Below are 15,139 nucleotides of genomic sequence, written 5' to 3'. Positions count from 1 at the left end.
ACTGTAGCCTCCGCCAAGCTATCTGCTATTCTTCTTCTCTTTCCAAAAGCGTTCACCTCTTTAGGGAGTCTACCATTCGGGCTCCTTGTGTGTTCCTTCATGTGCTTTAAGATCTCAGCGGGCAGTTGTCGTCACTATTCAGAGTGCTAAGACAAAAACCTCAGGCAATAGTTTTTTTTTCCCTGCTGCACGCCCTTTCTTTAGAATAAACTCCCCAGCCACCTTCAGCTAATGCAGCTCACACATGATCTTTAAAGCCTGAGTCAAAATGTCATTATCTCTAATCTATGAGTGTGTGCAGCTTTATAATTTCCTGATTATTTAATTAGCATCTATAAAGCAGAAAAGTGCAGTTTAGGTTGAGCTCATACTTAGCCTTGTCAGTAGGTCCCCTCCTCCCCTGTCATTTGTGTTTAAGGATACTGAGGTCTGGTTTGTCTGTTCTGCCCCTGCCAGCTGCCTACTGACGCCTCCTCCTCCTCCTCAGGCCAGATATGACTTCTCTCTGCTCTTCCTGTTAAACTTTGCTACACCAGCCTGCCAAAGTGTACTTAGAACAATATAAAGACCTGACACTGGACCTAGGCAGTTAATATTGGACTTAATATTAACTGTTTAAACTCTTTCTTCAGTTTACTTTAACTCCCATTTTGCCATATGGAGAAGGGAACACTCTATTTAAAGTCCTTGTTGCTTTGCAATTTGTTGTTACCCAAGTTTAACATATGGCTTCTCGCCTTTTTTTTTCTTTTAGTTAAGTTGTCTACATAAGTAGCCTGAACACCCTTGCTTTTTAGTTTACAGGTTGTGCATTTACTTTACTTACTGATGTCTTACCTTACATATCTATCTGTGATCTGTGGCATTACCAGGCCTCCATCATATACCTTTGTCCACATTTTTTTCTGATTTGTTTAATTCAGTTCAATTCCATTTTATTTATATAGGGACAGTCACACCAAGTCGCTTTATATTGGAGGGTAAAGACCCTACAGTATTAGAAACAAACCCCGACAAGCAGATGACCCCCTATGCGGAAGTACTTGGTGACAGTGGGAAGGAAAAACTCCCTTTTAATGGGAAGAAACCTCCGGCAGAACCAGGCTCAGGGAGGGGCAGCCATCCATCGCGACCGGCTGGGGATAAGAGTTGAGAGAGTCAGGACACTATGGGAGTGCCAGAGTTTAATAATAAGTAATGACACACAGCGAGTGAAAAGAGGTGAGTGAAGATAAAATCATGGGGGTCACCTGATTCAACCCTAACTATAAACATTTTCAAAAAGAAAAGTTTTAAGCCTAATCTTAAATAACGTGTATAACATGACCAACACCACATACATCATACATTATATACCCAGCGAAATAAAGACAATAGTGTTCAGACTTCAAAGCCAGAAATCTCTCAAAAATGCTCCAATGTCACCACCTAGTGACCTTATTGATATTAGTTGATAGACCACAAACACACACATGCAAATGTTAAAAAGAAACAGCCTGCTACATATTTTCAGAGCTGAAGTACTACGAAGTACAGACCTGACTTTACCTCCAAATGACCTGAACTCTAATTTTATTTGCACCTGACGCATTTCCACATGGATAGTTTCAACATATTTATCTCCGGCAGCTTTACAGCTTTAAAGTGTAACGCTAATGTTAAAATACACCGGAGAGCACAGACCCACTTCCCGTTTTACAGAATTACCGAATTAGGGATGCAAAACTGAGCCGAGCAAAGTCAGATGTTTCCAGTCGGCGTGTTTTTGTAAACGTACCAGTATCGCCCTACAACCAAATAAAAGGAAAAAAAAATCAGGTAATTGTGCGATAAATCTTTCTAGTGTCGATGAAAAACGTGAGTTATTATTTTGTGTATTTATATTGTATGTGATGTTTGTGTTTTGGCTTGAATTTTAAAATGCCGGCCGTTTTTAATGGTAAATTATCCCCTTTCTGTCACGATTAGCCTGCTAGCTGAAGTTAGCTGTTTAATTTCCGGAATAGAAATGGCTTTACCAAGCTGGTAGATTATTGTAGCACCTGTTTTCTTATTTTTTTCTTCTTTACTGTTAACTGACAGTGACGTGCACGATATAGTTGTTTATATATGTCGGCGGAGCTTGCGTTGGCTTGTCCTTACTATAGTAGCATGACCTAATCAGCAGGGTTGTCCGTACGCTTTAAAATCACCGCATCTTTTCTCTTTATGTCTGGTCAGATCATGGAGTTTGCAGAGCTGATAAAGACACCCAGAGTGGACGGGGTTGTCCTACACAGGCCTTTCATGCCCACTGTGGAGGGAACTCTGTGTTTGACTGGTCATCACTTGATTCTCTCCTCCAGACAAGACAACACGGAGGAGCTGTGGCTGCTTCATTCAAACATTGACTCGATAGAGAAGAGGTGACACCCTTATGTTGTTTTTACTAAGTGGGCTAAATGGGTATTAAGTGGTCTCTTTGTCAAAATAGTACACTACATATCCTCAATAGAAGCAGGTTAGTGGGACATGGATTTGTTGGAATCCCTTTGAGTTACACCTGTGTTGTTTGTTTTTAGTGCACGCTGCACTTATCCGGTTCTCTCAAAATCTATAATGACTTTACCGCTATTTCTGGTATTTCTATTGCCCTAATAACCAACCGAGTAGCTTAAGGTTCAATTTTAGGTCTTTTTTTCTGTGTCTTGTGTATGCGTCCCTGAGAGAGCATATTCAAATCAAATGGAGCACTGACATTATGTTTTTATTATTCCTAAACATACAGTGCTGTGAAAAGGTATTTGCCTGTTTCTTGATTTCTTTGTCACAGTTCCATGTTTCAGATCATCAAATAAATTTTACTATTAGACAAAGCTAACTCGAGAATGATGTGACCTAGGATGCTTTCATTCATACCATAGTTGCATTTAGTAAAAAAAATCTAAGACAACTTAGTTCTTACCATAATAATGCCAATCACAGACACTGACAGTATTTTCAGGGGTTTTATATTTATTATCATTTTCGCTTTTCTTATTCCTGGTTCTTTCTTAGTCATTTGCTTTTGAATTGATATGGTGAATAAAGTCACTAAGGCTCATGTGCACCCCATTAATTTGTACTGAGATCTGGTAATTATGTGGTCTAGAACTTGTACTTCCAGGGGGATTTATGCGACCTAAAGACTGTAGTGCCAGGAGGCTGAGGGGTAGCACCGGCGGCCAACACTATTTTTAAATGAGGATTTTATTTATTATTGGGGGGGGGCTATCCAAACGTACCAGGTCCTTTATGGCAAAGTAATTGCCTCCCCCTTTGTTAAATCATTAATGAACTGTGTTTAACCACTTTTTTTTTTTTAAACTAAGTTCAATTTCACTAGCCACACCCAGGCCTGATTACTGCCAGACCTGATGAATCAAGAAATAACTTAAATAGAACCTGTCTGTGAAAGTGAAGCAGGCTAAAAGATCTCAAAAAGCAGCACATCATGCCATGATCTAAAGAAATATCTGGGAAACAAGATCATGGACATCTGCCAGTCTGGAAAGGGTTACAAAACCATTTCTAAGGCTCCAGTGAACCACAGTGAGAGCCATTATCCACAAATGGAGAAAACTTGGAACAATGGTGAACCTTCCCAGGAATGGCCGGCCCACCAAAATGACTCCAAGAGTATATCGACAACTCGTCCAGGAAGTCACCAAAAAACCCCCAGAACAACATCTAAAGAACTGCAGGCCTCATTTGCCTCAGTTATGGTCAGGGCTCATGATTCAACAATAAGAAAGAGACTGGGCAAAAATGGCATCCATGCAAGAGTTCCAACGTGAAAACCACTGATGGAACCACAAATTCTGCGCTCTACCAGAAAATCTTGAAGGAGAATGTCCGGCCATCAGTTCATGCCCTGAAGCTCAAGCTCACTTGGGTTATGCAGCAGGACAGTAATCTGAAACACGCCAGCAGGTCCACCTCTGAATGGCTCAAAAAAACAAAATCAAAGTTTTGGAGCGACCTAGCCAAAGTTCGGACTTAAATCAGGTTGAGATGCTTTGGCATGACCTTAAACAGGTCATTCATACTGGAAAACCCTCCAATCTGGCTGAATTAAAACAATTCTGCAAACAAGAGTGGGGCAAAATTCCTCGACAGTGATGACAGGTAGGTTTGGGGATAGCTTCTTCCCTTAATTAATGAATCGTTTAAAAACTGAAACATTTAAGTGTGGCAAAAAAGCCTTCCACAGCACTGTATTGTCTCCTTCATTGTAAAGCAAATGGCTCACAAATAATCCTGCCTTTCTGTACGGACTCCACCTGTACTACTTCCACCCTTACTGACATGCTGGGTAGTTAAAAACCTGTCTTCATCTGAATGACAGGCAAAGTTAAGTAGCCTCTTAGGACGACTGACATCTAACATTTAAGCCAATGCCATGATCTTGGTGTCATTTTGATTATAATATTTATGTGTTAGCAACCTTTCAGTGCTAAGTTGGTATGATTTTTTTTTTTAAGCTGAGGTATATCCATTCATCCTTTTTCTCCTTTTTCTTTGATGGCTGATAAATCCAGATTAATCCTGTCAAGAATGGATTTATGCAACTCATTGTACTTGGATATTGGCCAATCCACTCTCTTGTCTGTGGCATGTTGGTGCTTAGAGTTGAAGTACTGAGCAGACTGCTTGTAAGAACAGTCACTGAATCTACAATCAAAGTAACAGTTGTGTTTGAATGATTCTTCCAGAAACCCAACATGAGGATAACATACAAATTACACGCAGACAGCCCACCAGAGTAATTCACTGATCCTTTGTGTGTGTCCATGACATCCTTCCTCTCTATATTGTGCTTACCTTTCAAATTGTCTTAGATTTGTGGGGTCTTTGGGAAGCATTATAGTCAAATGCAAAGACTTGAGAGTGATTCAACTTGACATCACTGGTATGGAGGAGTGCCTCAACATTGCCAGCTCTATTGAGGTAAGAACAAAAGCTTTACATCAGAAGGAGAGTGATTATTTTTAGCTATCCTATATTTTTCTCTCTTTGTTCTTGCCATAGCAAGTGAAATTCTGCATGTGATTAAAATTGTGAATAACAATTATATGTTTTCATTTCTCTCAAGGCTCTGTCCACACTTGATTCAGTCTCCCTGATGTACCCTTTCTTTTACCGGCCTATGTTTGAAGTCATAGAGGATGGATGGAATTCATTTCTTCCGCAGAATGCCTTTAAAGATTTGGAGTCCATGGTGTGTTTAGGTCACTGCTGCAACATTACAGAGTAACTTACTTGAATCAGGGTTATTGAGCCTTACTTTTTTTCCATCCCCTCTACACATCTTTGCAGACAGATGAGTGGAGGCTGAGTGAGGTCAACAAAGACTTCAGCGTGTGTCCTTCATACCCCCCTCTAGTGGCAGTACCTAAAGATGTTGATGATGAAACTCTGAGGAAAGTTGCTACTTTCCGTCACGGTGGCCGTTTTCCAGTACTTAGCTACTATCACAAGAAGAATGGCATGGTAAGTGAAAGGAGAAAAAAAATAAATCAGTGGCTTTGACCGTCTCTTTTGCTCTTTGTTCTGTGTATTTAAACATTACAGTGGCTGACAAATCACTTCCACTTTAAGGTGATGATGCGAGCAGGACAGCCGCTGACAGGCACCAATGGGCGACGATGTAAGGAAGACGAGAAGCTGATCAATGCCACTCTGCGGCCAGGAAAACGTGGTTATATCATTGACACACGCATCATCAATGTTGCGCAGCAGGCCAAAGCTCGAGGTGGAGGGTTTGAGTTGGAGGCCAACTACCCACAGTGGAGGAGGATTCACAAGACCATTGAAAGGTGATTGCTCACTTTAGATATTAAGAAGACCAGATAAAATGGAAACTTTGTGGGTCAGGATTCTTTTAATGTGTTTGCATAATTGAAATTAGTAGTCAATTTAAATTAACAGTTTAATTTTTTCTTTCCACATATCTGTGATTTCCAGATATAACGTCCTTCAGGAGAGCCTAATTAAGCTGGTGGAGGCATGTAGTGACCAGTCCCACAGCATGGACCGCTGGTTAAGCAAACTGGAGGCTTCTAGCTGGCAGGCTCATGTCAAAGAGATCCTCACCACTGCCTGCTTGGCTGCACAGTGTATTGACAGGTCTGGGACATGTTTTTCATTTGGTTGCTCTCCTGTACCAGTAAACGTAAACTTGAAAAGCAGGGGACATGATTACAGACTGTTGGCATGTATGTTTATCTCAGAGAGGGAGCATCAGTGCTTGTTCACGGTACAGAGGGAACAGACTCCACCCTGCAGGTCACCTCCTTGGCTCAGATCATCCTAGATCCCGGCTGCAGGACCATTAAAGGCTTTCAAAGCCTGGTGGAGCGGGAGTGGCTCCAGGTGAGCTTCAGTGCACTGCTTATGGCCAAATGTTGTCTTTTTTTTTTTTTTTTTTTCTTTTTCTCTCCTTCCCCTCCACAGTTTTGATGTTTGTACTCATTGCCCACTCACCTTGTTGACTGCTTACACAGGCCGGTCACCCTTTCCAGCAGCGCTGTGCCCAGTCTGCCTTCTCCAACAACAAGCCTCGCCAAGAGGCCCCTGTCTTTCTTCTCTTCTTGGATTGTGTGTGGCAGATCCTTCGCCAGTTTCCCTGTTCCTTTGAGTTCAATGAGTGTTTCTTGGTGCTGCTCTTCGAACACGCCTATGCCTCTCAGTTTGGGACATTCTTAGGCAACAGTGCAGCTGAGAGGTAAGACTGGAGTTTGCTGATGTTAGACTTCCAGCTCATGTCAGCTCTATACCTTCAGTTTGGTTTTGTGTGTGTCTTTAATGTCACCCACAAAATGTGTTCAAGAATGCTATCTAGCTCATCAATGTGATGACCATCATTTGTTATATTGAGGTAGTTAGGTCATGGAAAAATTATATGATGCAGCTCTGAACCAACTTTGCTAAAATGGTCGTGGATTAGGCGACTTTCCAAGTCACTTGTAAAATTATTATTGAAAAAAAGGAACATCTGTTTCCAGCCATCTCTACTCACCTGTAATGTGAGGTTACAAGCTTAATCTTAGACATTCCAGGTAACCAGTTTTCTTATTGGTTAATCTGTCACATTTCTATCTTTTTCATAGAGCCAGACTGTGTCTGTCTGAAAAGACTGTATCCCTTTGGTCATGGGTGAATCGACCCCAGGAGCTGGAGCGTCTGACCAACCCACTTTACGAGCCCAACAGTCTCGTTATCTGGCCATCTGTGGCCCCTCAGAGTCTGCTGCTCTGGGAAGGTAAGAACCAAATATTTAAAAAAAAAAAAAACATGCAGGGACTAGGATAGCTTCAGCATGCTATAGACATTGCTGAACATTGCTTTGAATTCATTAAAGTATCATCTGAAATAGAATAAAAAAGTTTTGGAGTTTAGACTCGTGCTTGAAGTTTATTTTCAGTCTGAACACTGAGTAAGGTAATACCTAAAACCACCACAAGGATCGGGTGATAAAACTGCTGTTCTAGCCACACGTACGTTTGCTCAGACAGACCTTCTAAAATCTCACCAGAAGGGGGCGCAGTTGATTTGAGCATTTGAACCCTGAGTGACCCTGGTAGCCACTAGGACCCAAGGATCAGTCATTTACGCCCATCCTTGTTTCCAATATTACAAACACGATTATGAGTATACATCCATCCATCCATTTTAGAAAATTTTTCTAAGAAAGTTAATTTTTTCATAGCATAATTAGTATCTAAAATAATTTTAGATACAATAAACAAAACAGAATACTTCATTTTCTTCATTTTAAAATGAACTTGATCCAGTATTTGACACTTTAGGCACAACAAAGACCGTTTTTATTAAAAGTAAGCATTTACTGTGATGATTAACCAACACTGTAACTGTTGGTTGCAGCTTTGCGGTGTGTTATGAACACCACAAAAATGCATCAGTACACCTACTAGGTGAGGCATGTGATCTGTAGTCACTGACAGACTGCCTGTCAGCAAGATGACTCAACTTATTTTATGTAACTTGGTGGAGAGGTGGAACTTAGGCAGAACAAAAACCTTTTGTGTTTCAGATTGGTACCTTACCTTGCACTGGCCTTTGTGGAGGGTGCCTGCAGAATACCTGTTGGGTCACCCATCGGTGCATGTTGTGCTGCACACAAAGTTAAAATGGAATCATGATTTTATGAATGATGAAATTTGATATACAGACAGAAATACAGGGTGATCCTCTGTCAAGTTCCAGTGATAACCAGAATTATGAAGATGTAAAACTTGAGCAATTTGGCATTGCTCAGAACGCTCCTTGGACATGTCAGCAACATGTTCAACCTGCCTATATGTCTTTTTAAGGAGTTTTAGTATGTGGCACACTTCCAGACTCACATTAATATTACAGATTTAGGCAGTGGGGTGAAAATATTTTTTTTCTTCGTTTCTTATCTTAATTTTCATGCCATGCTTGTGGGAAGTGCTGCAGTAAACAAAGAAAGCAGTGACACAAGTATTGTTGTAGTACTCGAGATCGGTCTTGGTCTCGAGACCGCTTTTTGATGGTCTCGGTCTTGTCATGGACTTGACCGCATTTGGTCTCGTTCTTGTCATGGACTCGGACCTTGCGGACTTGGGATTTTATTTCAAGACCAGTCAAGACCACAGCTGTGGAAATATCACTAAATTGCCAGATTACTGTCCAATTTATTTGTTAACATCTTTGCTTTTATTGGATGCAAAACGTACTGATTCAAATCCAACAAAGATTGCGCTCCTCTGCCTCTCAAAGGAGCGCACCTCGCAGACTCCGCCGCGGCTAGGTCGCCGCTATTATCGCTGCTTAAGCCTGTATCATTTCACCGCAGTTTGCAATCTACCACAGAGCACGGACAATTTCATTCACAATGTGTACGTTTAATCTCACTATGGTCGTGCGTGTGCTGCATAAATCGAAATAACAGCCGGCATGAACACGAAGAGAAGTAACAGGGAAAATGAAGATCAAAGGAAAATTTCAGGCTTCCGATTCAACAAAAAAATCCCAGCATGAAAGGTAAATACCAACCTTCATGTATTTTGATACACAAACTAAAAATTGAATGCAAGTTTTAGGGCTGCAACGATTCTAGGAGTAATGCAATTTGATTATTAAAAATCCTCGACACAAATTTGTTGCGTTTGATGAAAGTAAAAAGTTGTCAAAAAAATAAATACTCAAGTAAAGTACAGATACCTGAAAAATCTACTTAAGTACAGTAACGAAGTATTTGCACTTCGTTACTGTCCACCACTGCTGCTTTCCAGTTATATCTTAGGCCCCATCACTCAATTAACAAGTTGGAGCGGCATTTAGCGGTTAGCATTAGCGTTAGCATTGGGGTGAGAAATATTTCTTGCTAGAACCCTGAAGTTACCATGGCCACCACCAATGGTAACGGCAGAGAAGTAAGTAAGTTGTTTCTCCGCCATTAGTACATTGAGCTAGTGGTGGGCAGATTGATCCTAATATCGGTAATATGGATGCCAACGTTGGTATTGGTATTGATCAATATCAGTGTAATGAGATCGATACTTTGGCTTCAGTTTCTCTCCTGTATGGAGTGCTGCGTTTTCATCAAAGATGCGAGCTGACTGTCTAAGTGTCGCTCCTGTCACAGCACAGAGCACTTTGCTTCTCCCCTCCCCAGTGTTTTGTTATACTTGCATGTGACACATAACATATTTTGTTTGGGGGAAAAAAAAAAGGATTTTGCTATGAAACATTTAAATCAAATTTAAATTTAAATTTGTAGAAAATTAGTGAATGGACATTTTTTATTAAATTTTTTTATAATACTTTCTGAACGATCTACCTGGAAAAAAGTTTGCATTTGTTCTTAAGTGATGATTTTGTACACTTAATTTATGGAAAGAAAAAATCCAGACATCAATGTATGGGGAAAATTGTTTTGTTAATATTCTATTGTTTCAGAACAATAACTTTTATTTTGATAAAGTATTTTCTACTTACATATAAACTTTGCCCAATTCTATCCTGGGTTTTAACTAATTAATGATCCAAAGGGAAAAAATATCAAACCAGTTAAACTTCATGGAAATTCTTCATAATTATTAAAAAGTATTGGTATCAGTATCGGTGATAATGGCCCTGTGTTTACTTTACATAGGATCGATACCAAATCTTGAAGTATCGCACACAACTACATTGAGCAGCATACACGAGGAGTGATTGACAGTGCTAAGACCCTCCTCCAGGCTCTGATTGAGTGTTTTTGACTGGGAGCGGTTCAGGGAGGAGGTGGAGGAGCTCCATTTTTTTCGCAGATTATCGGTCTCATACTGTCGTGACATGGTGACAGTTTTAACAAATATGTAAAAACCAGATTTTTTATAAAAGTTACATCCTGCAGCTTTAGTCTGTATAAGATTAAAGGCTTTAGTTCTTACTGTCGATGAGTGTTTGCCATTTTTTCAGTTTTACACATTTAGCTATGTGGTTTTGAAAAAGCACCCATTTTTACAAAGATTGTTGGTTTAAAAACAACACAACTTTATGCATTGTTTATGAAAGGCAGAGAAAAGTTAAGACTATTGTGATGAACTATGAATAATTGTTTTACATTCTGTGATAAATGATGGAAGTCACCCAGGAGTATTAAATAACGATGGTTATATTTATTTGAGCTGTGAGTGTTTAATATCAGGATGATTTTATGGGAATGTGGATCTTTCAGATCAATTTGAGAAGTGATTTTGATCATGTTTCACATTTTATTGGATAATGTAGCGTCAGGCACTGGTCTTGGTCTTGTCTTGGTCTCGATACCCTCTGGTCTTGGTCTTGTCTCGGTCTCGGGTTAGGTGGTCTTGACTACAACACTAGACACAAGTTCACAGCCCACAAAATCAGTTGTGGGTAATTTGAAGTGCTGGTTTCTTAAGAGTGCCTTTTAGCATGTACCACAACCACCATGTGTCATTGTGAGATCGGATCACATGGGTTCCAGAATTTCAGTGTAGATAAATGTAATATTAAATCTTTTTTTTTTTTTTTATAAACATGAAACATAGCCAGTTTAAGCATCACATCACTATTGTTTTTAATCCTAGACCACTAATGTGAGTTTTGTAACACTTTCACTCTTTGGAGTGACTGTAATGAAACTAAAACAATTATTTGATTAAGAAAAATCTTAATTATGTAAGCTTTTTTTCCACAAATTTAATAATGGCAGTTATTATTATAACTGTGGTTGTCTTAATGTCAGTGTGTTCAGTGTAGTAAAGTGCAGCAGAGCCCCAGGGAAATGTGTGCTAGCTAGACTATTCATAAAGGAAAGTTGGGGGAGGGGGAACGAGACAGATGAGAGGTCACTAGGTTCATGCATTTTGTGTGTATGGGGCCTCCCTTACAGCCTAAAGCCTTAGACTCACATTCACACTACATGAAGTGGAACGCATAAGAACTGACTGGAGCACGTGACTTCCTGCTTATGCAGCTCTTTCATAGAAAATGACGCACACTCCTGGGCCCACCTTAAAAGACCCAATGGACGTCCTGAATTCTAGCTGCTGATGTGGACGCTAAAAGAAACTGATGGCGTGCGTAAAATCTGTACATTAAATGTACTCCCGAAAGTTCTGTGCCGCTCTTAGTTGAGCACTTCAGAAAGAATACAGAACAATATTAGTTTTAATGTGTGACACAAAAATCTGTGAGGCATGTGTTTAAAATTGGACTGAAGTTTAAGGTTAAAGGTAAAGAACAAGTCATTTTATTTATGTACTACGTTTAAGAACAGCAGACTTTAAATAAAGTGCCGCACAGTAAGCATTTAAAACAATCATTTAAACCTTTTAAATTCAGTTAAAAACTATTTAAGGACAAATAAAATAAAAATTAAAACACTCATTAAAAATGGCTTATAAATATGTTAAAGTCCAGTTAGATAAAGACTTTACAAATAATAATAAAGAAAAGAAATTAAAACCAATCTATACTGTCCACAAAAGTTAAAATTGAACATGAACTGAAAAACCTAATGAGATGACGTGTGGCTGTCAAGCCTAAGCCATTTATATATGTGAGCAAAAGGATTTTAAAATGATTTCTAAACTCCGTATGTAGCCTCTGTAATGAAGCCTAGATAGGTGAAATGCCCTTTATCCATCTATCCATCCATCCATCTATCCCAGGCCTGATGGATGGATGGATGGATGGATGGATGAATAATATTTTATCAGTGATTGCTGCTCGCGGGCAGCAGCATTTATTTATTAGTGCAAAATGAAATGAAGGGCATTTTCCATTCCTTTTTCCGACACGTTGCTATCACTGATGACAGACTACCTCACCAAAGTGTGAATTTGCTGCTACAAGGCAGCAGCAGCATTATGGTGTAATTGTAGTGACACAGCACAAGTCAAATATAAGCACAAACGTAGTCTACGCTTTAGTTTAACAGTAACTAAAGTAACTTAACCTTGTGACTCTTCAGGAGGTGCACAAAGTAATAAAACTGAAATTGAAAAATATTTTCTACCTGGGATGTTGTAACTTCTGTCGAGCTTTTTAACCGGTTACTTAAAGCCCTTCTTTTCCACCAAGAGTTTCCATCCTATGTTTTTGTACGTCCTGTCATATGACGCACAACTAGCAAGTACCCCAGCAATGCTTGGTTGAGTCATTTGTTTACTTTGATTTCCACATCACCAGCTCCTATCATCTCATCCTCTTCACGTGCCTTCATAGTCTGGTTGTACTCAACAGTGTGTTTTGCCCTTTTTTTTTGGGGGGGGGGGGGGGGGGGGGGGGGGGGGTAGGTGGTAAACAGCTGTCTTGCATATTTTGCAAAGCATCTTTGTTGGAGGTTGTTGAAATAGCTTCCTTTTACTGTGCATGAGAGATATACACACATCCTTCCACAGTCCCCGTAAATTTATTCCACAAGTGTTTTGTTACCAATGACATGAACATAAAAACTGCCAAAATAACTGAGATCTCATTTAGTAATGTTATCTACAGATGTGTTACTGCCTATTCAGATAGTTTTGATAGTTTATTGGCACACTTTTATTATGGCAAGTAAAGTGATGATAGATTCCAGTCATACAGCTCCACTGTGTTTACACCTGTTCCCCTGCCAAAGGCCTCCAGCCACCATTAAGATCCAGTTGTTAAATAGCATGGCTTTGACAGTCAGTTCACACAGTTTGTGCTCTGTTGTTTGGGACAGAGCACAAACTGTGCAGTAACTCCAAACTCAGGCTTACATAACCTTTAGTAATGTTCTAAATGCAGTGTTTAGAAGAAACCAGTTTCTCACAGTGTGATTTGTTCTTTGCTGATTGGTAATTCTCGTCTGTTAACAGGAGTGTTCCTTCGCTGGAACCGCTCCTCTAAGTGTCTGGATGAGGCCTACGAGGAAATGGTTCATATAATAGAGTACAACAAGGAGCTTCAGACCAAAGTAAACAGCCTGCGCAGGCAGTTGGCCCAGCTTGAAACTGAAGATCCTCTGTTGCATACACCATAGAGAGAGAGAGAGAGTGAGTTTACAGAGTGGACGCGACTTAATCAACCTAAAACTTTTTGCTTTAATGAAAAACATACATTTAAACATGGTGACTAATTCGAAACTATGCTTGAGTAAGAGGAAAACATTTAGAAAACAAAAGCACCATCACTAGTCATTCCTCAGAGTGCAGATAAAAGCCGAACCTCCCTTGTCTCACTGTGGTCTAATATCAGTGTACATCCAGACCTCCACATGCCTGCTGCTCATTTCTATAGATTATGCTCTGACTGTGCAGCTGATTTCACTGTTGCTCAGCCTCTTCAAACACCCACACTCATACTTACTGACCTTCATTTACATATACGTCGTCACTTTATATGTAAAAACTGCATATTGGACGCTCGTGTATTTCTCAGCATTGATTTTGTGTAGTGCAGGATTAAAGGGGCATTTTAAGGACAGCTGGAAAGAGAGGGTGTCGATTACTGTGGAGTTCACATATTCAACAAACGTCCTGCTGAATGCATAGACCATTAGTGTGCTGCAGAGTAACTATGGCAACACATAGGTTGCTGTAAGGCAGCATATGAATTGAGATGACATACTAAGCGTAGGGTCAGGCCATACTGTACTTGACAGTGAGCAGGGAGGTTTGTATAATATGTATCTGACCAAAGTAGCAGATCAATATTTGACATGGGTATAACAGCCAGAATTTACACAAAGGATTTATTTGACATAACCTCATCGAACATTCTTGCATTACTTGAACTTCCTGCGGTGTCAACATATTTTTACTGAGAGTCTAATTATGTGCGAGACTCGACACACAGACATTTGTCTGATTAAAAGTTGAGATACTGTAACGTGTGCAAGTTCAGGTAGATTGTTGAGCACGTCTGACTTCTAGAGTTAATTGTTCAGAACTGATGCACTTTGTGTCAAAAGCATTTCGTTGTGAGTGTGTATGTGAGTGTGAAAATCAGTTTTACCCCAACTTTGAAAACAAACTCTCACAGTTATTGCCATTATAGACATCAAACAGGACAAAAATGGCAGTATATCCAGCTAATGTACACAGACCTGTTACACTTCAGGCTCGTCTCTGTACTTGAAAATTTACTTAATTGTCAGCTTGTATCTAAAGGGATACTTATCTCACCAACATAGCAATTATCATAAAGTTCAATGGTCTGTAAAGCTGCATTAAAAACATTGCCTGTGTCATTATGGTGAGGTGAAACTTGTCTAAACTCCCAGCTGTCTTTGCTTAGAGGCATTAGTCCTCATCTTTCAGTGCTTTCTTTGGTAGTAACATTAGGAAAGCTCTATGCAGCGTGTTAGTATATATATATATATATATATATATATATATATATATATATATATATATATATATATTATTTTGTTTTTTTTGGTTATGGTGATTTGGAGTTAAAATTAAATGCACTGCACTTGGCCATTTTTTGTTTGTTTGTTTGCCTGTAACAAAATGAATCATCTTTACTTCTCAATGTCAGCTCAATACTAATACTAATAATCACACTAAGCTAAGCTTACTTCCACTACTTTGAACTGCTTTAACAAAGGGAAAGTTTACATGTATATTTCACATGTGCATGAATG

General features: G+C 39.6%; 1 protein-coding gene across 1 annotated transcript; it reads left to right on the top strand.

Annotated features, from left to right (window-relative positions):
- The first annotated feature begins 1,731 nt into the window (after positions 1-1,731).
- On the top strand, positions 1,732-14,870 carry mtmr9 (myotubularin related protein 9). Its single transcript, XM_030720801.1, has 11 exons — positions 1,732-1,818; positions 2,221-2,405; positions 4,860-4,968; positions 5,114-5,239; positions 5,338-5,511; positions 5,620-5,837; positions 5,986-6,147; positions 6,252-6,393; positions 6,525-6,745; positions 7,131-7,282; positions 13,368-14,870. Exons 2-11 carry the CDS (start codon positions 2,224-2,226, stop codon positions 13,529-13,531), a joined length of 1,650 nt encoding a protein of 549 aa, XP_030576661.1. The 5' UTR covers positions 1,732-1,818; positions 2,221-2,223; the 3' UTR covers positions 13,532-14,870.
- The last annotated feature ends 269 nt before the right edge of the window (positions 14,871-15,139 follow it).

The sequence above is a fragment of the Archocentrus centrarchus genome, chromosome 24, assembly GCF_007364275.1.
Source record: "Archocentrus centrarchus isolate MPI-CPG fArcCen1 chromosome 24, fArcCen1, whole genome shotgun sequence".
Lineage (NCBI taxonomy): Eukaryota > Metazoa > Chordata > Actinopteri > Cichliformes > Cichlidae > Archocentrus > Archocentrus centrarchus.
This window is presented reverse-complemented; position numbering and strand designations above follow the sequence as displayed.

Excerpts from the sequence above, each read along its gene's own strand:
- mtmr9 (XM_030720801.1), top strand. The coding sequence starts at position 2,224 with ATGGAGTTTGCAGAGCTGATAAAGACACCCAGAGTGGACGGGGTTGTC. Across the intron at positions 4,969-5,113 it reads ACATTGCCAGCTCTATTGAG|GCTCTGTCCACACTTGATTC; the intron begins GTAAGAACAAAA and ends ATTTCTCTCAAG. Across the intron at positions 5,838-5,985 it reads ATTCACAAGACCATTGAAAG|ATATAACGTCCTTCAGGAGA; the intron begins GTGATTGCTCAC and ends TGTGATTTCCAG.